This window comes from Rhodnius prolixus, unplaced genomic scaffold, assembly GCF_049639745.1.
Source record: "Rhodnius prolixus isolate KJV_2025 unplaced genomic scaffold, Rpr scaffold_12, whole genome shotgun sequence".
In the NCBI taxonomy this organism is placed as follows: Eukaryota; Metazoa; Arthropoda; class Insecta; order Hemiptera; family Reduviidae; genus Rhodnius; species Rhodnius prolixus.
Genome location: NW_027411635.1, coordinates 3,369,829 through 3,393,849, shown reverse-complemented (window position 1 = coordinate 3,393,849; position 24,021 = coordinate 3,369,829). Strand labels below are relative to the sequence as shown.

Here is a 24,021-nt window from a genome sequence, read left to right as displayed (position 1 = left end):
AAGTTATTTTTTAGAATTTATTAGATGTCACAGACCCTTATGCTGGTCACTTCATTTATATTATTTTTTTGTTATAATTATGATAAATCACATATACGTACATGCATGTTAAAGTAAAGATAAAGTTAGATTGGCTACTGTCTTGAATTCGTCTTACCAAAATATTCGTGAGCACAATTAACACACAGTTAATAACAAGTAGATTATTAAACAATAATTATTCATTTCTCTATTGTAATTTAATTTAGTCCCTCTAATTTTACTTATAGTAAAATACTGGAATAATTAGCTGTCCTAAATATATGCATATCTTATTTACTTTATATTACATATATACAAGATTGTGGGAAGAACACCTAGATGGAGAATGTAATTGAAGAAAACTATATTATTTGCGATAAAGCCAGATAATTATTACCTATTATTATAAACGTTTGACTACTACATAAAATAACAATTACTTTAATCGAAGAATGAACTTAAACCGACGATTTTTATTTAAGAAATAAAAATAAATAAATAAAATAAACAAAATCATTGATGTAAGTTGGTGTAAGCATTTTTTTAAACAAGGTTTTGAATTTTTTAGCCTCATATTTTTATTTTATTTTTTATAACGTTTTTCTTTTTAACCTGTAATTAATAGTTTGATTATTATAAATAACTAGATATTACAGTCAATCTAAAGTGCTACTTGAACATATATTTTGTAGACGAAAATGGCCAGCATAAGGGTCTGTGATATCTAATAAATTCTAAAAAATAACTTATTAATGAAAATTAATGCAGTAGAATTACTTAAATATTAATGAAGTATTAATGAAATGTTGGGTACTCGCTGATTTGTGTACCTTTTGGCGTTTAATCAACCCTTATACTTAACATTTTAAACTGTAAGTTTTTGTTAAGGATACAGTACACTTTTGGTGGAAATAACATTTTTTTTTAATCATTTATTTAGTTACAATCAACACATTTTGCGTTATAAGCAACAATGATAACTATAAAATAACATACACATATCAGAGTGGAGAAGTTACCCATTGGTAACACTCCAAAAACATTCTAAATTCTACTGACTCTCTTCATCAGAGAGGAGATCGCGAGGCCACTGTCTTTTAAGACTGTCCTAGAAGTGTTGTCTGGAAATGTTCTGGAAGATAGATGTTGTACAAGTGGATGTGTGATGTGTTTGAATGCTAGGATGGAATTTTCTGTTACGTGTTTTTGCAACTTGTATGACGAAAGGAATGTTCATATCTGTGTGAATGGTTTGATTGGTGACGTAGAAAGGAGCGTTTACTATAGAGCGAAGAATTTTAGATTGCAAGGACTGGATTTTGGTTTTTTAAATTTAAAGAACATAATCAGACGGTAATTTTTACAAAATTTCCAGGAAACCGTAACTTTGGAAACTTTTTTACGTGAAAAAGGAATTTCGTGGAGGCACTCGAACGATGTTATTTCTGTGAATTGAATGCTAGACCTTGTTAATACAAGAAAGTTTATTTGAATCCTGCACATTTACCATCTTTAGTTTAAGGGGTTTACACTTAGCGCGATTGAAAAACGGAAAAGTCACAGAAGACGATCAGTTTGAAGTTGAGGTATCAGAATGGAAACCTAATCAGCTAACTCAAGTGCCATTCTACTTGAATATATTTTTCAGACTTTTGTAATATACTTAGGAGCGGTTCTTTTAATATTCTTTAAACATGGATTTCTCATTGCATACTTAGTATTTATCTGTTAAGGCATTTATCTCTTTAGTTTGTTATTTCTTTTTCTAAAAAACATTGATTTTAGTGAAACTCTAAAGAAAGCTTGATGTCCTCGCTCAATCAGTACCATATTATTTGCGGTTTAGTATTAAAATGATATAAGTTATAAGAAAAATTAATTTTGTAAACGAACTTTTTCTTATGGCTTTCATTAAAAATGTTAAATGTAATATTAAACAGTCTAATAATTTGATCTAACTTCAGGATCTATTTTCAGGGGTATATTATTAAAGCAGCAGTAACCGCTGAGGATGAAAATAAATATAAACAGTTTCATCCGTACTTGTTCTGTCAACATAAAAGATCAGTTTACACTAAATTCAGGACTTTTTCAAAGGCTGTCGACGAATATTATCGTCTCAGGATGATTAAAAAGCAAAAAATTAAAGATATTAAACAGGTGGTAAGTACTGTAAAGGTTAAATTATGGAGAGTAAAAATCGTTAAGGTTTGCCTTAATTTTTTTACTTTATATTTTCTCTTGGTATTGGAAAATAATCAAAATAGATTTTTCATCGCAAATACTTGTCTATATACAATAGGCAAAAAAAGTATTTGCACACCCTGTTATTTTAAGGTTTCATATAAAAAAAAATCGCTTTTTTTCCCAAATTACGTTTATTTAACTTCTTAAATCAAGCACTATAAGATGATAAATATAAATATGCAAAAGAGTCAAATAAATTAAGTATAAAGAACATAATGTTATTTTATACTGCAAAAAAAGTATTTGCACACCTAGTTAAACATTTCAAAAAATAATTTGGTTGACCCATAACCAATCATAACATTGTCCTTAATATTTAGTGTGCATCCCTTTAGCTTCAATTACGGCTTGTAACGCCTTGGCATTGATTCAACTAAATTTCTTGTCACCTCATCTGATAAATTGTTCCAGGAATTAACTGACACTTGTCTTAAGTGCTCCTTACTTGTAATAGAGGTCTGGCGGACTTTCCTGTCCAAAATATGCCACAGATTTTCAATTGGGTTGAGGTCTGGTGATTGAGGTGGGTTCAGTAATCTTCTTGGGGCATTATAAAGGAGCCATTCTTTTGTAATGTTGGCCGTATGTTCTGGATGGTTATCCTGCTGGAAATGAAAATCGTTCTCCAAACCTAATTTTACAGCACTTGCCTTCGAGTTGCCTCGCAACATCTCCACCTAAGACCGAGCTGTCATTATGCCCTCAATAACTTCTAAATTACCCACCCCAGAGTAAGCCATACTGCCCCAAACCAAGATATTTCCTCCTCCATGCTTAACAGTTTTTAATATATTTTTTGTATTCAAACCAGTTTTATTTCTTCTCCAGATTGTTATTATATTTTGTGGTTTAAAAACCTCAATCTTGCTTCCATCAGAAAAAAAAAAAATTTTCCCGAAATTCTATAGGTTTTTTAATAAATTCTTTGGCGAACTCAAGATGTTTTTTCCTATTAATCTCACTAATATATGGCTTTTTGAAGGGTCGCCTGCCTCGTATACCTTTATTGTGAAGGACGTTTGTTATTGTTTGAGGTGTAACCGTCTTTCCTGAACAAGACGCCAGGTCATGCGCAAGTTTTTGAGCGCTGTGAGTTGGTTTCCTCAGCGCGTCTTTGACGACCTTCCTCCTCTCCCGTTCATTTAAGGCTCTTGGTCGACCTGTTCGCTGTTTATTTTCTGTTGTTCCTCTTTTAATGATATACCTCACTGTTAAAAACGATAAATTTACTTTATTTCCGATTTCTCTATTACTGTTTCCAGCACGATGTAATATAAGCACTTCCTGTTTCACACTCACAGGAATTTTTCTAGATTTTGGAGCCATCTCAATGCACTAGTTGAAAACACAATTAAAACTAATGAATCTAGTAAAGGGAGTATAGACAGTACCAAAGGTGACGTTAATCCTCTTTTGTTAGGGCATTTGTTTTATTTACATGTCAAGAGATCCCAAATTACAGCTGTGCAAATACTTTTTTTGCAGTATAAAGTAACATTATGTTCTTTATACTTAATTTATTTGACTCTTTTGCATATTTAAATTTATCATCTTATAGTGTTTGATATAAGAAGTTAAATAAACGTAATTTGGGTAAAAAAGCGAATTTTTTTTTTATATGAAACCTTAAAATAACAGGGTGTGCAAATACTTTTTTTGCATATTGTATCTTCTTATCTATTGGTATATCACATATTTTGAAACTAGAGGTGACGGGTAACAAATTTTCTCTATTTTTTTTAAAGAAAAATTTACTCGAACGGTTTTTTTTCTGTGAGCGATATTTTACAAGTTATGAATGAAAACATGATTCTTATAAGAAATTTCAAAATGATAATATTATAACGGTTTTTTGATTGAATAAGAAGAAAAGTACTGTTTTATTATAAATTTTACTCCTCATTAATATTACAGATCATGCTCGAACTGGCCTCCACCATTAGAGATACATAGACATGCTCTTTCCTGCCAATTATCCCTTACTGCCAAGAAATAGATTCGGCTTTAACCGAGTTACTGGCATCTATTATTCTCTGCTTTAGTTTATTTACTGATGCAATCCCGGCTTGTTTCTGATACACCTAGATTTAGAAATGCTTTTAGATAAGCAGAAATTTTTTCTAGCTATCTTAGTTTCCGAGAAAAATTCGTTATCCATATAGCTTGGGACACCCTGTAGATGTGATCCGGGTTGCCTGCCAACTTACCACTTTTTTTGTCAAAAAAATCCTCAACTATTGGTTAATGGGGGAAATTGTATAAGTTTAACTGAGACTCGCCCAGTTCCTTATGCAAGCAGGACAAGAACGATATTATGCATTCCTTAATTATTTGTTCAGTTTTTATATAGTTACTTACTTTACTTTATACTTAGGCGTCACCCGAACGTTGCCCACAACGGATCCAAAATCCACTATACAGGCAGTTACTCTCCCGCAGTAAAAACTAATAATGGATCCGGGCAGAACTTTAACATCTTGAAAAATTATAGAATTAAAGAAGGAAATAGGTTTGAATTTTTTACCCCGACATACTTGTTTTGAAGTCTGCTGGAAATTTAAAAAAATATTTTAGCAAACATTTTGGTATGTGTAAATTTTTTTCTCTTTCAAAACGCTACAAGTAGCTTATACAGATTCTTTTCGTTTCATTGTTGTAACACTTGTATTAACTATCCCCTTAACAAAAACTTACAGTTTAAAATGTTAAGTATAAGGGTTGATTAAACGCCAAAATGCACACAAATCAGCAGGTAACCAACATTTCATTCATACTTCATTGATATTATTTAAGTAATTTTACTGCATTAACTTTTTATTAAATTTTTTAGAATTTATTAGATGTCACTAATTTTAGAATTTATATGCTGGCCAGTTCATTCATAATCTGTGACATCTAATAAATTCTAAAAATGTGAAGGAAAAGTTAATGCAGTAAAATTACTTAAATTTTTATAACTAATTATGTTGATATTACTCACCTTTTATTATTATATCAAAAAACTTATAATGAATGAACTGGCCAGCATAAGGGTCTGTGACATCTAATAAATTATAAAAAATTTAATAAAAAGTTAATGCAGTAAAATTACTTAAATAATATCAATGAAGTATGAATGAAATGTTGGTTACCTGCTGATTTGTGTGCATTTTGGCGTTTAATCAACCCTTATACTTAACATTTTAAACTGTAAGTTTTTGTTAAGGAGATTTTTGTACCTTTTGGATAGATTTTTCTTTTTGTCTATTATTTGGGTGGGGCAAACTCCCCTCCTTATGAGGCATAGCTTCGAGACTTTTAATAAAATACAAGTCTGAACAAAATTTCGATTCGAATGACACTTCATTCATGAAAATCGGTTCACGTCTCGATAATTTGAAACGATTGCTATACTTCCTCTTAACAAGTGTAAGAGCAGAATGTCGTTTTAATGTTACGTAGGGAAGCCATAACCCAATGATCCTACCAAATTTTATCAAAATCGGGCCAAGATTTACAGAGAAAGAAATACCTTTTTTGTAAACTGCGTAGCGCTTAAACGCGTGAACCGATTTTCATAAATGAGGTGTCATTCGATTCGGAATTTTATTTAGATGTGCCTTTTGGGGGTCTCGATTTACAGAGAAGTTAGAAATAATAATTTTGGAGGGGGTCTTACATAAAGGGGGCTAACTCCTCTCCCATTCAATGTACAGCGTCGAGACTCCCAAAAGGCACATCTATATAAAATTCCGAATCGAATGACACCTCATTCATGAAAATCGGTTCACGCGTTTAGGCGCTACGTAGTTTACAAAAAAGGTAACAACAACAAGAAGAACAACAACCATTTTTGAAAATGCCGTTTTTGCTCATTTTCAGCAACTTTTTTCTCGAAATCTATTATATCTATGTTGTTGCAAAAAAATTACAGTTGTAAAGGAGGATTTGCCCTACATTTAAAAGAAAATTTGGGAATTTTATCTTTTATAGAAAAAGAGAAAAAAATTGTCAAAGTTGGGTGTTTTTCAACGTTACTCTTTTTCGTGCAGTTTTTGATGATCAACCCTTATACAACTGTCCTACCGGACAGTTTTAATAGAAAGCATTTGGTTTTCTTATCGAAAGAATGTACGCATCTTCAACTGAGTGTCGTCAGTAACCAATTCAAAAATAAATGTGGCTGATCTCAGTGAGCTGCTCAGTTAAGGACTGTTTGACTACCTATGTTGTAACACCTGTATTTTTTGTTTTAATTTACTTTAGAAAAAAGTAGCTTCAAAGAGAAGAATTGAGAAGAAAGCAGAGAGTGACTTGAGCAAAAACTTCGAATCGTTGATGGACAGCCCAGATGAAAATGAAAGAAAATGTGGATTGATAATGGCCAATAGTGAAATAATTGATAAAATTATTTTAGAGTATAGACAAGCGGAAAATTTAAAACTTTCTTGGGTAGAATTAGTGGAGAGATTTCACGCTTTGTCTCAAACTGGATTCGACGTCTTTTCTGTGATATTCGATACCACTGTTGTTTCAAACAGAATCTCCTTGTTGCTCAGGTAATTTATCAAATAGTAATTTTTGCATTCTCTTCACATATTGGAAACTTATTTTTGAACCTACATAAAAAAAATCTAGAATTCTAGACCTAGACCATAAGTGGAAAGCTTTGAAAAAAGACATGATAAAAAATTAAACTGGAATAGGTAATAATGTCTCTTCTCTTCTTAGATTCTATATTTCTTTATAAAGAACAATTTGAAGGGAAGGTATTAGCTATGAGGTTAGCATACTGGACTCCCACGCGGAGGTCCCGGGTTCGAATCCAGCTGCTGACCCTTAGATTTTCTCTTCCTAGGAGCATCTTATAGCTCACTGTCCGGTGATGGACAGTGTTGTCTGTATCGAGAGAATACTGTCCGGAGGCCGGCAGTGCACTGAAAAAAGCTCCGGGCGCCAATAACCTTAGATGTTGACGCGCCTTAAATCATAAAAATAAATAAAACAAATAGTTACAGGCGGCTATTGATCTAGTGCACTGCTTCTTAAACTATGTATTTGTTAGAAAAAAATGTTTACAGTAAAATATGTTCTTTCCTTACAAGAAATCTAATGGTAGCTGGACGTCAAGCTCCGCCTGAAAAAAAAAAAAATTAAAATAGGCCTTTACTGTTCATTATTTTTGGTGACTGAATCATAGTTTCAATAGGATGAAAAAAAATTAATGCCAGTTTCAGTCATTATAAACTTTATTCTGCCTAGAGTTTTCGACCTAGGGAGTAGGTCATCTTCAGGGCTAATTTATAATGTACTGTTTTACATCATTAGAGAGTTGGTGTGTCTTCTGTCTTGTCTGTTCATGGACTCCTGTTGTTTTCTTCGTGGTGTATTCATGAACAGACAAGACAGAAGACACACTAACTCTCTAATGATGTAAAATAGTACGAGGGTCGTTTGAAAAGTCCGTGCAAAAATAAAAACTACTTAATTTTTTGGGGTAAACCTTTTTTATTTTTCAACATAGTCTCCTTTTAGGCTTATGCACTTCGTCCAATGCTGCTCTAGTTTGTTGATCCCTTCCGAGTAATAGGATTTGTCCATGTCTGAAAAATAGCCATTCGTTTCTGCAATCACCTCCTCGTTTGAATAAAATCTTTTTCCCGCCAGCCATTTCTTCATATTGGGGAACAAATAGTAGTCCGAGGAAGTCTGGAGAATAGGGGGGATGTGAAACGAGTTGAAACCCTATTGCCATTAATTTTGCGACCACAACTGCTGAGGTTGTGAGCTGGTGCGTTGTCGTGATGGAAAAGGACTTTTTTGTGGGCCAATCGTGGGCGTTTTTCTTGCAGCTCGGTTTTCAAACGGTCCAATAACGATGAATAATATGCGCCTGTAATAGTTTTACCCTTTTCCAGATAGTCGATGAGGATTATTCCTTGCGAATCCCAAAAGACAGTCGCCATAATCTTTCCGGCCGAAGGAACGGTCTTCGCCTTTTTTGGCGCAGATTCCCCCTTGGTAACCCATTGTTTAGATTGTTCTTTGGTCTCAGGAGTGTAGTGATGTATCCATGTTTCATCCACAGTGACGAACGACGCTTAAAGTCCTGCGGATTCTTCTGGAACAGCTGCAAACCGTCCTTGCAACACTTCACACGATTTCGTTTTTGGTCAAGCGTGAGCAATCGCGGCACCTATCTTGCGGATAGCTTTGTCATGTCCAAATGTTGATGCAAAATATTATGTACCCGTTCATTCGAGATGCCCACAGCACTAGCAATCTCACGCACCTTCACTCTTCTGTCATCCATCACCATATCATGGATTTTATCAATGATTTCTGGAGTAGTAACCTCAACAGGGCGTCCAGAACGTTCAGCGTCACTTGTGCCCATATGGCCACTCCGAAAATTTAGAAACCACTTATAAACTGTTCTAATCGAAGGTGCAGAGTCACCATAATGTTTATCAAGCTTCTCTTTAGTCTCCTGAGGCGTTTTGCCTTTCATAAAGTAGTGTTTAAACAACTCACGAAATTCTTTTTCGTCCATTTTTTGAAAATCACTCGACTTCCTCGATTCAAACGAATGCCAAACACAAAGAAATAGACCGATCTGGCTGAAACTTGGTGTGTGTTCTTCCAAGAGATGCTACTAACTAAACATAACCTCGATACGCGCCAGTGGTGCTATCTCTCTGACTTTGCACGGACTTTTCAAACGATCCTCGTACATTGTAAATTAGCCCTGAAGATGACCTAGCCCCTAGGTCGAAAGCTCGGCAGAATAAAGTTTATAAAGACTGAAACTGGCATTAATTTTTTTCATCCTACAGGCGTTTACGTTACTTTATTTACTTTTATTGTTAATGTCTTGCTCCTGTAAGGCATCAAATGCGAAACAAAATTGGGTAATTTGAAAAAATCAGGCTGATAGGCAACGGCAATGAATAGATTTTTAGTACATGGGTTTTTTCTCAAAAACATCTCCTAAGATTTTTTTTAATTAATTTTTTTTTTATGATTTAAGGCGCGTCAACATCTAAGGTTATTGGCGCCCGGAGCTTTTTTCAGTGCACTGCCGCCCTCCGGACAGTTTTCTCTCGTTACAGACAACACTGTCCATCACCGGACAGTGAGCTGTAAGAAGCTCCTAGGAAGAGAAAATCTAATGGTCAGCAGCTGGATTCGAACCCGGGACCGCCGCGTGGGAGTCCAGTATGCTAACCTCACTGCTAATCCCTTCCCTGGTGTTTTATTTGTAATATCCTCTAACTTATCTTTGAAACACTTTTTGGGAAAAGCGTTTGGTAGATTTCTCTCTAATTATCATTTTCTGTAGCGCGGTTCATAACTCTTTTGTACTGTTAAAGGTGGTTATGTTATTGCTATAACTAAAGAAATTGTAAGAAATAATGAATAAAAATAACTTAATGGCCAGAAAATGGGTGCAAAAGTTGTTATTTTTAACTTTTGGAGTTGGTATACTGTTCCTATACTTGGTATATTGTTACTGTTCTTGGAATACTGTTCCTATACTTGGTATATTGTTACTGTTCTTGGAATACTGTTCCTATACTTGGTATATTGTTACTGTTCTTGGAATACTGTTCCTATACTTGGTATATTGTTACTGTTCTTGGAATACTGTTCCTATACTTGGTATATTGTTACTGTTCATGGAATACTGTTACTATACTTGGTGTACAACAAGAGAAAGTAATTTGATAGTTCAGTAATTAATATTTGATCCATTTTCAGAGATCCGCGTAGGACACATAAGGAAGTAAATGTGCCTTGCCCAGTGGTGATCGACTTGTCAGTATCTGCTTTCGCAAACGCTAAAAGGTAATCCATTCTAGTTTCTTGTATTATATTGTAAAGTTTTTCTAAAAAAACTTTACTTACACAACTAATGCCTGCCACTAGTTACGTTAAATATGTGGGTTTGATTAAATGATAAAACTCGCTAAAGTTGTAAGTAATAACCTGATTTATTAACACATTACCTTTACTCACATTAACATTTACTATCAACTAATGCTATCCATTACAGTCACCATTTACAACAGTCACAACAGTTTACTGTTACTTATTCACTACGTAACGCCACAAAACTGTTCCACGACTGACCCCTGGTCCACACTGCACCGAATTGCGCTAGACTCAACCGCACTAGCAAAGCTCTACTCACGAACTGACTACCTGCCCAACTGGCTAACACTGAAGCACTCCGTAACACTGACTCTCTCAAAACTACCACTTCCAAAGTGTCTCCCAAAATTGTCTCTCAAAGACTCACTCAAAACTAACTGATTAAAACTGATTAACACTCGTTAAGAACTCCTTAAAACTTGATAAAAACTGACTTCTCCAGCTGTGTCGGCCTCCTTTTAACTGCGTGCCTCCCTCCAACTGGGACTGCCCTCCTCCAACTCTCTGAGCATAAGTTTCCACGCCCTCCTGACGTTCATTGGCTGGAGAAAACATACTGCTACCACCTCAGCTGGGGCCGCCCTCCTCCTACTCAATGTCTCGCTCCTACCTGTCAATCACTGGCTGGGAAAACACATATGCCACCACCCCAACTGAGGCCTTTCTCTTAGCTGGCTTTTACACAGGTCACTAACACCTTGAACAATCTAGCCCTTTCCTTTCTAGTTCAGGTATAGACTGGCCCTTTTGTCTACACAGTGGTGGCCTGTTACTGGCTTTAGTCGCTTAACCCCTAGAACAATCTAGGCCTTTCTTTTCTGCCACAAGTAGATACCGCCCCTTTTGTTTATGCAGTGGCGGGCTGTTACTGACTTTGGTCGTTCAACCTCTAGGCCTTTCTTCTCCACCCAGGTCAACTTCGTTACTATGTATGTTTCTTACTTTGATTGCAACCAGATGGTATCCATCTTGGAATTAATTTGGCAGTTTTTTGAATTTGAACTAAATAATGGCGTTTATTAAAAGGTATGAGTTGGCCAGTAAAAAGAAGAGAAAGAGCAGGATTGAAGTAGTGAGCAGTACGGACGCAGAGGTTATGACGGATGCAAAGGCCTTAATACCAGTTGAAGAAGATAAAAAAGTAGGTTTAGGATTGTTACACAATTTTCGCCAGGAACTATGGTTTGAAAAGTTCTATTGGTTTGTTAGTTCTGATAATATTCTCGGTAAGTAAAACAAATTTTTAAGAAAATTATTTCCTTATTATAGAAATTATGACTTTGTTTACACAAATGCACACTTTTTTTTTGATGGGGTGTGCTCGCGGTAATCTTAAGGTGTAGATAGATAGATAGATAATATCTTTATTGATAACAAATTTGGAAACTTATGTACATACAAACAAATATATTAACAAAGATGTTTGCTTGGTCACTGACCGTCAGCGGAGTTGTGTGAAAAAAAATAATAAAATAAAATAAACCAATCAAAATTACACATCCTGTTGAGAAAAACACTAAAAAGTACTCAAAAAATTACAAATAAAATATAAATGTGGAGTAAAATATGAAATATGTATTTAATATACAGGGTGTTCATTTTAAGACGGCTCAAATGCATTTCATGCTTAAACGGTTGAACTGAGCAAAAAGTGGTAGAGGAAAAATTTGTTGCCCGCAAACTCTAGTTTCAGAATATGTGACTTGATTTTAGATTCCTGCCCGCATACGCGGCTGACGCGCGACCAAAAATGAGGGTTCGCGGTTGACCCCCACCTTCATATATACTGTTTTAAAGAGTATAAAAAGTTATTAAAGAAACCGGAAACCGCAATTCGATATCTTCAAAATTAGAGGTGCTAGGCCATTTCAAAATCTGGTATTTATTAATCATATTTCAATTTTTTATAACTTGTTATCAAAGAGAAAGAAGAGCACGCGATAGGTCATTTTCATGTATTTTTCATCCCATTTCTACTAAAAATATTGCCAAGGCTGTAAAGCTAGCATTTTTCTTAATATCGGGAAATAAGTAGTTTTCCGAGTGATTGTTCTAAGAAATATCAAATGTTAAGAGCTTTAGATGTTCTCAAGCGTACACAAGATGGCTAAAAATTAATTTTACATCTGTTATAAACAAGAAGGTTTAATAATTATTTGGTAATTTTGGGAGAGTTGCGTTTAATTACCAAAAAAATTGGAAATCTCCTGCCACATATTTAAGTGAACAATATCTTTCATGTATAGGATCAAACTTATTCCTTAATTTATCAAATAATGTATTTGCAATAATTGATGAGAGGTAACCATCCCCTGTACCCATTCAGATATTGTACTAACTCCTCCACAGAGAGAGTGCTCTTGTTAAAATGTATCACTCTGAATTTCTTCAAACAAGGACATTCAGCGATAAAATGGTATACGTTCTCTAAATGAGACATATTACAGAGGGAACATAAATGCCTTGACGGCTCTCTAAGTACACTGCAATTCAAATATAATAATTCTCCTCTGGACTTGGTTATCCAACTGATGTAACTTATTGGCAGCTCATCATTCATATATTGAACATCTAAGTTCAATTCTTTGTAAATTCTGCCTGATGAAGAATTTAGGGCTTTAGATATACAATTCTGACGGAAATAATAATTAAAGCGAGACTGAATATTTTTTAAATTAGACAACCATTAGTCTACGTTATTTAAATTAAATTTTGTTTCCAATTCATAATCTGAAGCTAGACTATTTAATTCTTTAAACCAGAGACTATTGCATTTAATGATTTCTAAAGTGACTAATTTCGGATACCTATATTCGGGATAATTAATAGTTTTGAGTACGTAATTTAAGTGTAGCTGAAGTGTATATACAAAAGGAGAAGTTAAGTGTGACTCTAAATAAATTAAATAAGCTGGTGTGTGAGAAGGCAGGTGAAGCAATGTTTTCATAAAAAACACAGAAATCTGTTTAATTCTTCAAATTGTTTATATCCCCAGATTTGAGCACCATAACAAATAATGGATCTGGATACGGAATAAAAGATTTTCATTTTAGAGGAAAACGGAATTTTGTTATTATTCATGAAGAGACCCCATACAGAATTTAGACCGGACTTCGCCTTAGACAGTCTTTCGTGGAAATGCTTTTTATATGAAAGTGTCGGCGTTAGCGTTACTCCTAAGTACTTGTACGAGGGTCGTTTGAAATGTCCGTGCAAAGTCAGAGAGATAGCACCACTGGCGCGTATCGAGGTTAAGTTTAGTTAGTAGCATCTCTTGGAAGAACACACACCAAGTTTCAGCCAGATCGGTCTATTTCTTTGTGTTTGGCATTCGTTTGAATCGAGGAAGTCGAGTGATTTTCAAAAAATGGACGAAAAAGAATTTCGTGTGATGTTTAATCACTACTTTATGAAAGGCAAAACGCCTGAGGAGACTAAAGAGAAGCTTGATAAACATTATGGTGACTCTGCACCTTCGATTAGAACAGTTTATAAGTGGTTTCAAAATTTTCGGAGTGGCCATATGGGCACAAGTGACGCTGAACGTCCTGGACGCCCTGTTGAGGTTACTACTCCAGAAATCATTGATAAAATCCATGATATGGTGATGGATGACAGAAGAGTGAAGGTGCGTGAGATTGCTAGTGCTGTGGGCATCTCGAATGAACGGGTACATAATATTTTGCATCAACATTTGGACATGACAAAGCTATCCGCAAGATGGGTGCCGCGATTGCTCACGCTTGACCAAAAACGAAATCGTGTGAAGTGTTGCAAGGACGGTTTGCAGCTGTTCCAGAAAAATCCGCAGGACTTTAAGCGTCGTTCGTCACTGTGGATGAAACATGGATACATCACTACACTCCTGAGACCAAAGAACAATCTAAACAATGGGTTACCAAGGGGGAATCTGCGCCAAAAAAGGCGAAGACCGTTCCTTCGGCCGGAAAGATTATGGCGACTGTCTTTTGGGATTCGCAAGGAATAATCCTCATCGACTATCTGGAAAAGGGTAAAACTATTACACGTGCATATTATTCATCGTTATTGGACCGTTTGAAAACCGAGCTGCAAGAAAAACGCCCACGATTGGCCCACAAAAAAGTCCTTTTCCATCACGACAACACACCAGCTCACACCTCAGCAGTTGTGGTCGCAAAATTAATGGAAATAGGGTTCCAACTCGTTTCACATCCCCCCCTATTCTCCAGACTTGGCTCCCTCGGACTACTATTTGTTCCCCAATATGAAGAAATGGCTGGCGGGAAAAAGATTTTATTCAAACGAGGAGGTGATTGCAGAAACGAATGGCTATTTTTCAGACTTGGACAAATCCTATTATTCGGAAGGGATCAACAAACTAGAGCAGCGTTGGACGAAGTGTATAAGCCTAAAAGGAGACTATGTTGAAAAATAAAAAAGGTTTACCCCAAAAAATTAAGTAGTTTTTATTTTTGCACAGACGTTTCAAACGACCCTCGTAACTATTAACTGTCTCTATTCTATTACCATCTAAATACCACTTTTCACATTTAGCAGGGCGACCTCCGTTTCTAAAAACCATAATATTAGTTTTCTTCATATTTATTTTTAAATTCCAGACATTGCAATAGTTGGAAAGCGAATCTATCATTTTTTGCATATTATACGCATTTGACGCTAGTAGAACCAGGTCATCGGCATATGCAAGAAGCCTAATCCTTTCCTTATTTAACCTGATACCGCCGTCTATCAAATGATCCTCCAGATCGTTTAAGAACAAAGAAAATAAAAGCGGACTTAATAAATAACCTTGTTTCACTCCCATTTCTATTTTAAATGAAGTGGATAGACCATTTTTACACCAGACCGAACTATTAGTATCATGCAATAGATCTTAATAACATTTACAAATTTTGATGATAAACCTAGCTGATATAATTTAAAGACCAGAGACCATCTGTTAATCTTAAGGTGTATTATACTAGCTATGAGAATTTTTTGATAAAATTTACCATTTTAAAATAATTTGTTCTAGTGATTGGTGGGCAAGACAAATCTCAAAATGATTTAATTTTAAAACATTATTTGGAAAAGGGAGATATTTGTGTACATGTGGATTCGATTGGAGGTAGCTACGTAGTAGTAAAGAATTATACCGAGAGTCCAATACCTACCAGGACGATATACGAAGCTGGAAGTATGGCCGTCTGTTACAGGTATCGCTTCAGTACATGGCTATTACAGGTATACTGGGTTGTTATTAAATATTAGGGTGTATTACAGAAAAAAAAAAAACCAGCCGTTCACACGACATAAAGACGTTTAATTGACTTCAAATGCCCTGCATCTACGTTAATTTTTACAATCGCCATCTTGTATAAATCTTTGGGTTGTATAAAATGTACAGTTGCTTCAGCTCCATGTGGGAACGAAGGAGAAGACGTCTCTGATCACCTTATTACGGCCGACGTTAATTTCAAAAAATTAATAGTGCCAATAAGGATCCTAGAAGGAATGACCAGTCCAGCGCGGTCATAGTCCATATTACCACTTTCACAGATAGCAAACCAGTTAAATCCAAGCCTAAGTTGACCATTTTTCCTCATCACCACATCCAGAGTCTTGTTCAGATTGTCTTTCGAAATTTTATAATTTCCAACAGCATCTTCTTACTTGACTAGCGTCATTTGGTACATTTATTAGCGAATTTATGATGCAGGGCTTTAATCTTTTTTAAACAACTCAATATTTAGCAGCAACCTATGTTAAAAGAAGTTTAATTTTTAAGGTTTTTAATAAATGGTTCTACTATCGACTGTAGTACCTGCATTTATTTTTGGGTTTTGGAGTAGTCATAATTTTAAAAAACCTCGTTTTTACTAAAGAATCAGCAAATTTATTTTGCTTTCTTCAGGGTAGAATTAGAGTCTACAATGTGTTAACTGTTAAACATAACCATAATAAAGTAAAGATACGAGGCCTGTCTAAAAAGTATCTGACCTTTATTTTTCCCTCGCAAAATAAAGACGATAGCGCGGCGCCACTATACTCAGTAAAGGAAGACACCTTCATGCGCATGTATGAATTTTGTCACCGCCTTCCAGCGCGTCAGTCATTGCCTGTGGGTAGCTGAGTGAGGTGCTACACAACGTGTTCGTCGCATTACCGATTCTCCGACTTCCGGAACCGATTCTTTCAAGATGACTGAATGTGATGAGCAAAGGCACTGCATCAAATTTTGTCAAAAGCTTGGTGGTTCTCAAAGCGAAACAATTCGTAAGATTCAGCAGGTGTTTGGAGACGTAGCGATGGATGAAACACAAATTAAGGAGTGGTTCAACCGTTTCCAAATAGCCGCACATCAGCGGAGAGTGGCCAAGTTGTTGTCGCCGGAACAAAAGGACCTCCGTTTTGAAGTTGCACTAACTCCAACCTCTTGGGCAATCTCCCGCACGGTCAAGCGACGATCTGCCATCACCAAATTTTGCACAGTCTCAACAACGGCTGCACTCCGAGCAGTCTGGGGCCTGCCAGAACGCTGGTCCACTCTCCGCTGATGTGCGGCCATTTTTTGAAACGGTTGAACCACTCCTTAATTTGTTTTACACCCATCGCTTCGTCTCCAAACACCTGCTGAATCTTACGAATTGTTTCGCTTTGAGAATCACCAAGCTTTTGACAAAATTTCATGTTTCAGTCTTCTTGAGAGAATCGGTAGCGACGAACACGTTGAGTAGAACCTCACTCAGCGACCCACAGGCTGCGACTGACGCGCTGGAAGGCGGTGACAAAATTCACACATGCGCATGAAGGTAACAAATTAAGGAAACCACATGAAAAAAGAAATTATTTATTTATTCTGTTTTTGCCAAACAGATGTACAAAAGGAGTTGCAAACACAAAGCCTCTTAGAAACAAATATGTTAATACGAGATAAAAATCAAACTGAACTTAAATCTCCTTAACAAAAACTTACAGTTTTAAAAGTTAAGTATAAGGGTTGATTAAACGCTGAAAGGTATACAAATCAGCAAGTATCCAACCTTGAAGTCTTTTAAGCCTTTTATCACCCATAAATATTTTTCTATTAGAATAATAAAAGATGTATCTCATCATAATAGTTAGTATTAAAAAGGCATTTCATTTTAACTCTATTCCAAATTATTCTTGCAATTTATCTTTATTCTGAATAATCATCAAATTCACTCGCATATTAAAAACCAAAAGGGAAAGTTAGAGTTGGTCTTTTTAATGTTGTAATTTGCATTACGGAGTTAAAACGAAATTTCAGTCTTGAATTCGTCTTACGTGCTCACAAATTATATAGTTAACAACAAATAAATAATACTTGTAATTATAATTCATTCATTTACAAACTTCAATTTAATGTAGCCCTTTTACTGAGTACTTGTAAAGAAGTATTATAACCATCTAAAAATATGCATATCTATTTTATATAACACATATATTACATTGTGGGGAGAACACCTAGTTTAACAATGTAATTGAAGAAAACTATATTAACAATTAATACTAACAAACAAGATTAATTATTAATTACATATTATTATTCATGATTAATTAGACCGTTTATTTTGAAAGTGGTGTAAGTCCATTTTCTGTTATTTCGAGAAAATTAAAAGTGTTAACTTTTAATATAACCTTTAAGATGTTAATATCTGTTAATTAAAAAATTTAGACATATTATATGAAGTCTGGCAATGTTTCTACTGTTTTATCAGTATGTAATTTGTTTATATAAATTTGTTTTAGGCGTATTTTACTAAACTGATATATACGTATACTCGTACTTAAGGGCTGCAAATGGACTTACACCACTTTCAAAATTAGACAGTTGTAAAAATCGCTTAATATCAATTTTGAAAAATCAAATAATATATATTTTCAAATAATAATATACTAATATATAATAATATTTCATGTTAATAAATAATAATATACTTCATATTAATCCAATTTGGTTTACAAATAATAATGACACGACATAAAATGGAAGTAGTATTTTTAATTTTAGACGCTAATTACATTGTTAAATTTACAAGATATTGACAGTATTTAATATAAAACAAATGTAAAATAACAGGCTACTGATCGGCAACCATCTGCTAAGCCGCCTACCTCTGTCCACTTACACCACTTACACCACTTTTATAATCAATGATTTTGCAATTTCATTTACCGACCAATTTTAAATTCTACAAAACATGGGAATTTTTTAAGAAATTAAACACGGACTAGTTATACATAAAAAATTAACATAAAATTAAGCATGAATTACGTGATATCTCATTTTTTTTCAAAAATGGACTTACACCACTTTCAAAATAAACGGTCCTAACTACTGCATAAAGTAAAGTACCGATCAGTTTAATTGAACAATGAACTTAAACCGACGATATTTACTTCCTTCTGCTGTGCTTAACTTCCATTTAAATCAGATGTATCTAAATTAAATGAGTGCTACTCATTACTAAACAAATATTTTATGCATGAAAATGGCCAGCATAGTCTAGAAAAAAAGAAAAAAATTGTCAAAGTTGGGTGTTTTTCAACGTTACGCTTTTTCATGCGGTTTTTGACGATCAACCCTTATACCGGACAGTTTATAATAAAAGATAAAAATAAAATAATAAATTACATAGTGCAAACATAATCATAACAAATGAAAAATAGCCTTCTAGCTTAAATTATAACTTAAATGGTAAAAAAAGAAGTTATTAGCTCCTATTTTTTAAATTTATTACCCCTTCTCAAAATCCAAAAAAGTAATTATTAAGGAAAAACAATTCAATGTTAATTTTGATGTTTTTAGCGTTTGCTGGCAAACCAACGCGAGAAGCAGAGTATGGTGGGTGTATGACCATCAGGTTTCGATGTTTGAAGCAATTTCTGGTAATTATACAAACAATTTTCCAATGTATTTTTAAATTACGTTTATCTATCAGAGTGTTTCATAATTGTGTACATTTTCACGCTAGAAGGTACACAAATAACCCGGTCATTGTTTTAGAAATCCTATTTGCCCTTCCCAACAACCAGCTAATATCTTTGCAGGCAAAATACTCTAAAAAAGCGTTCACCCAAACCTTTAATGTCTATTGACCCAACAATAAGAAGAGAAAAAAAAAAAAATTATAAGGCGACCCATGTGCGTGGAAGATAGATACAAGTGTAGAATAATAATTATGTTTTACATGCATATATTTTATACCAGTTCATACTAAAATGGTTCTACTGCTCCTGATTCTCGTTTACCAATTCTCGCTTAAATTGATGTAGTTAATGCAATCTTCAACATTGCGTCAATGCTTTAAAGTCGAGTTCTATCTTATTTTTAATTATAATCAGAGCTGAAAAGACAGTTTCTGCTAAGTATTTTGTTTGGTAGTAGGAATTCGATTGCCTTTTTTGCTCCAATTTGGGTATTCATTTTTTAATTCTATCCAAAATTTGACCTAATCTTTTTGACTGCCCTAACTGGGGCATTGTAGCAGTTTGTCACCTGAAAGTTCAACTAACTGCTCTCCCTCGGACAGGTCCAAAACATGGTTTTTATGGATTTTGTATCCACATATTAACTAACTATCTGGAGGTGTTGCTGACTCCTCGGCTGGCATTCCAGGCTCACCTTGCTAATAAAGCTAAATGTGGTAAACTAGCCATGAATCTAGTATGGAAGCGTTTCATTCAGAATAAATTTATCTCAGTGATCTCTAAGTCCCGAGTCTTTAATACAGTTACTCGAGCGATGCTCACGTATTGTGCGCAGGTTTGGGGTTTTAAACAGTATGAGATATTAGACAAATGTGAACGCTTCTATTTGAAACTGCTTCTGAGCGCACCCAGTTACACTCCGAACTACATGCTGGATCTGGAATGTCAAAGAAGTAGTATTTTTGAATATTGCCTGAATCTTCATTTGGGATATATTGGTAAAGTTGCATTAAGTTATGACGATGAACGTCTTCCTAGGTTTCTGGCACACGAGGTAGTTAGATGTAACGCGTTCTGGTTTCGTGAATGGGCAGACCTTGCTCGAAAATATGATTATAGCTTAGCCCTAAATAGGGAAATGAGAAGTTTATCCCAGAAAGTAAAGCAAGTTGAGCTGGAGAGAGCAAGAGCTAGGGCAAGTCATCCAAATTTCAACAGTTATTACAGCCAAATATGCTTGGGTAATTGTAATTATTTTTACAATGAAAATAATTTAGATCATGTAAAATGGATTTTTAAACTGAGGTGTGGACTGTTGAATTTGAATGACAAGCCTTGGAAGAAGGTAGATCATACGAGATGCTCTTCGTGCAATCTCGGCCAGATGGAGGATCACTTCCAATTTATTGCCATTTGCCCAGTTTTGGAATTTATAAGGAGAAAGTGGTTTGGGTTATCAAACCTCTCCAGGGTACAGTTTGAACAGTTTTTAAGTGGAGGTGATTTTAAATCCCTGGTTGGCTACGCTCAGGAGGCTTGGATTTTTAGGGAAAGTTTGGTAAGGGAGTTCAACTGGGATTAGCTATAGCCTGAGTTGTTGTGTGCTGGAATAGGAAATTATATATAAAAATAAATAAATAAAATTAAATAAAAAAATATTAATACTTATATAAAAGTAAAATAAGTAAATAAATTATATTCAAATTAAAGATAATTTATTATGTATAATAATTATGTTTTCAAATATTGTAATAGGGAAATTTTATTCAGTTCTTTAAAAAATAAATAAATAAATTATAATCAAAAAATTATAATAAATTGTTCTATATTAGGGTCAGTAAAATGTAATTGTATAGTGAGACCCTTCCTCCTCAGAGTCTAAAGACTAAGGAGTAGAGATTAGTTGAACAAAAATATTTATGAAAATGTACGAGGTGTGTTCAAAAAGTAACGGGAATTTTCGTTTTTTGAAAAAAATATTTATTTATTCATCTACATTAATATTGTCGCCTTCAAAGTAGTCCCCTTCGCATACAATACACTTGTGCCAGTGCTTTTTCCAATCCTCGAAACACTTCTGAAACTCAATCTTTGTGATAGCTTTCAGCTCTTTCAGCGATTCGCTTTTAATGTCATCTATGCTTGTAAAACGACGGCCTTTTAATGTTCTCTTTATGTTTGGCGAATATGGAGGCTGGGGCATCGTTAAAGTTTTGTTTTTGGCCAAAAATTCACGAACAAGTGTGAGCAGGTGCATTATCGTGGTGCAAAATCCATGAATTGTTTTGCCACAAATCCGGGCGTTTTTTTCGGATTGCTTCACGCAAACGGCGTTGAACTTGTAGGTAGTATTCCTTATTGATTGTTTGACCTTGTGGCAAGAATTCATGATGCACTATGCCATTAAAATCGAAGAACACAGTGAGCATAACCTTCACATTCGACCGCACTTGTCGAGCCTTTTTCGGTCTTGGCGATCCAGAATGCCTCCACTGGGACGATTGAGCCTTAGTTTCGACATCATATCCGTAAACCCATGTTTCGTCACCTGTTATAACACGTTTCAGTAGATCCGCATCGTTGTCGACTTCATTGAGTGACTCTTGAGCAACTTCCATTCTCCGCTGTTTTTGTTCGAAATTCAACAATTTTGGAACAAATTTTGCTGCCACACGTTTCATACCCAAAACATCCGAAAAAATTTCATGGCATGAGCCAATTGATATGGCAACATCATCAGCGACTTCTCTGATTGTGATTCGGCGATCGTTCATAACCATTTCTTTCACTTTTTTCACGTTTTCATCGGTTGTTGATGTGCTTGGACGTCCAGGTCGTTCGTCATCTTCAACGTTTTCGCGGCCATCTTGGAAACGCTTATACCACTCGTAAATCCTTGTTTTACTCATAGCAGACTCACCATATGCCTTTATTAACATTTCACACACTTTATTACCCTTTATTTCATTTTTTACGCAAAATTTAATACAAATTCTTTGATCCATTTTTTTTAACAAACAAAAATCGCCAAGCTCGAAAAACACGTCTAACCTTAACGGCTGCCACTTAAGAAGTAAACAATGAATATTACTGAAAATTTTATCGTACTTCAGGGGCGTGTGTACCAACATAATAAAAAAAAAATTTACAATCAGACTCTCCAAACCCGCGAAATTTAAAAATTCCCGTTACTTTTTGAACACACCTCGTATATTTCTGATAACAATAAATCTCTCTATTATTATTATTATTATTATTAACTAATCGGATATCTGCAGATAGGGGAAAATAATGAATGAAATCTTTCTTTTTAGTAAGTGGTTTTGTATTATGCTACTTATGCCAATTTATCCTCTTTAACGATTTTATCCTCAACCATTTGATGATAAATATTTCATTGAAATGAAACCTTCCACTCTATGAATGCAATGACTTTTCATATCGCAAATCGTGACCCATTTTTAAACTCCCACGAACCAAAATTGGGTGCGGTTACTCTAAACAACTCTCCTCAGTATTCGCATAGTAAACCCAGCTGCGGAAGAAGTCTAGTCTGCATCCTCTTTATGGGGCGCAGCTTGCAATTGTCTTTTTTCTACTTTTGAATAAAGACAATCTTATTTTCTTCTTTCATCGCAAGTAATTTTATTTGATTTTGAAAAAGAGATTTTACTGTTAATAGAATAATTTTGCTAAAGAGATGTTAACAGATTAGAAGAAATTGAATTTCTGCACTAAGAAATATCTGTAATATCAAGATGACTTGCTAAAATTAATTAAGAAACCGTGGACAAACATGCGAAATAGGCTTGAACATTCAAAGTATAAAACGCACGAACTTTAGCCGGGTAATTCCACGGATCTTCGTCACACTTGAAAACATGAGGGCCGAAAAATTGGATGAAAATATGATTTTTGGATTGTGCTTCTGGACTAGAATTTACCTGAATTTTTTCAGATTTTTTTTTCAAGGTCATTTATTGTTTATAACATTTTTTATTTATTAAAAATATGAAAAATCAGAAATTTCAATGAGTTTTTACGCCAATTCTGGCCAATAAACAAAAAAAACATCCCATATAAAAAGTTTGTGTTTTTGTCCAAATTTTTCAAAAATGATATTAGTTTAACGTTTTATACAATTATTTCTTATTTGAAAAAACACTTTAAAAATCGCAATTCCCAGAAAACGCCACCTTCTATCAGGCTGAAATTTGGCAATAATATTGGGTGTACATTCCAAAAGACACACACAAATTTTCAGAGTGGACCGCCTAGTAATGCTGGTTTTAACGAATTTTTAAGTTTTATAACACTTAAATATGGCGACATCTACAGTTGTCGATTGAAACCTCCCCCGCCTGTTATTTTTCGTATGGCAACACATTGTAGATGGCGCTTGCGGCCCTTTTAACATTTTCCTGCGGCCCGCGGCACAAAACGGCAAATAATAAAAATTTAAATCATAAAATATTTCAAATTTTATGTTAATAAAGTTTGGTAATTTTCGCTAGTACAATTATTGTCTCAGCGTTCAAATCTTTAGATTAGTAATCCGCGCTCTTTCTTTGTCTGATCACTCGACTTTTAGTACGCCATTTTTACACCGACACAAAGCGTGTTGTCGCCATCGAAGCTACGGATTTTCGCATCTTCTCTAGTTATTTATTTTATGGTGATATATGAATGTGAATACAATCGCATTATTTTTATTTCGTCTGGCTTTTAATAGAAAAAATGATGAAAGAAGATATGAAGCAATTTCATAGAAGTCACTAATGCCACTTTTTTGTTGATTTGTTAATAAATTTCATTTTAATTAATAATCTGTATTTTAAATAGAAAAAAACAATTAATACATAAGAACCCGAAATAAATATAAAAAGAAATATATATGTATAT

At 34.6% G+C, this 24,021-nt stretch overlaps 1 protein-coding gene across 1 annotated transcript in view; it reads left to right on the top strand.

The window, feature by feature from the left end:
- The window catches only part of LOC141461625 (ribosome quality control complex subunit NEMF homolog), a 53,848-nt gene that overhangs the window by 15,732 nt on the left and 14,095 nt on the right, over positions 1-24,021 (top strand). Inside the window, exons 6-11 of the mRNA XM_074142799.1 lie at positions 1,999-2,184; positions 6,514-6,806; positions 10,009-10,095; positions 11,209-11,408; positions 15,200-15,380; positions 18,998-19,077. Of these exons, the coding sequence (XP_073998900.1) occupies positions 1,999-2,184; positions 6,514-6,806; positions 10,009-10,095; positions 11,209-11,408; positions 15,200-15,380; positions 18,998-19,077 (1,027 nt within the window). The remainder of the gene's footprint in view (positions 1-1,998; positions 2,185-6,513; positions 6,807-10,008; positions 10,096-11,208; positions 11,409-15,199; positions 15,381-18,997; positions 19,078-24,021) is intronic.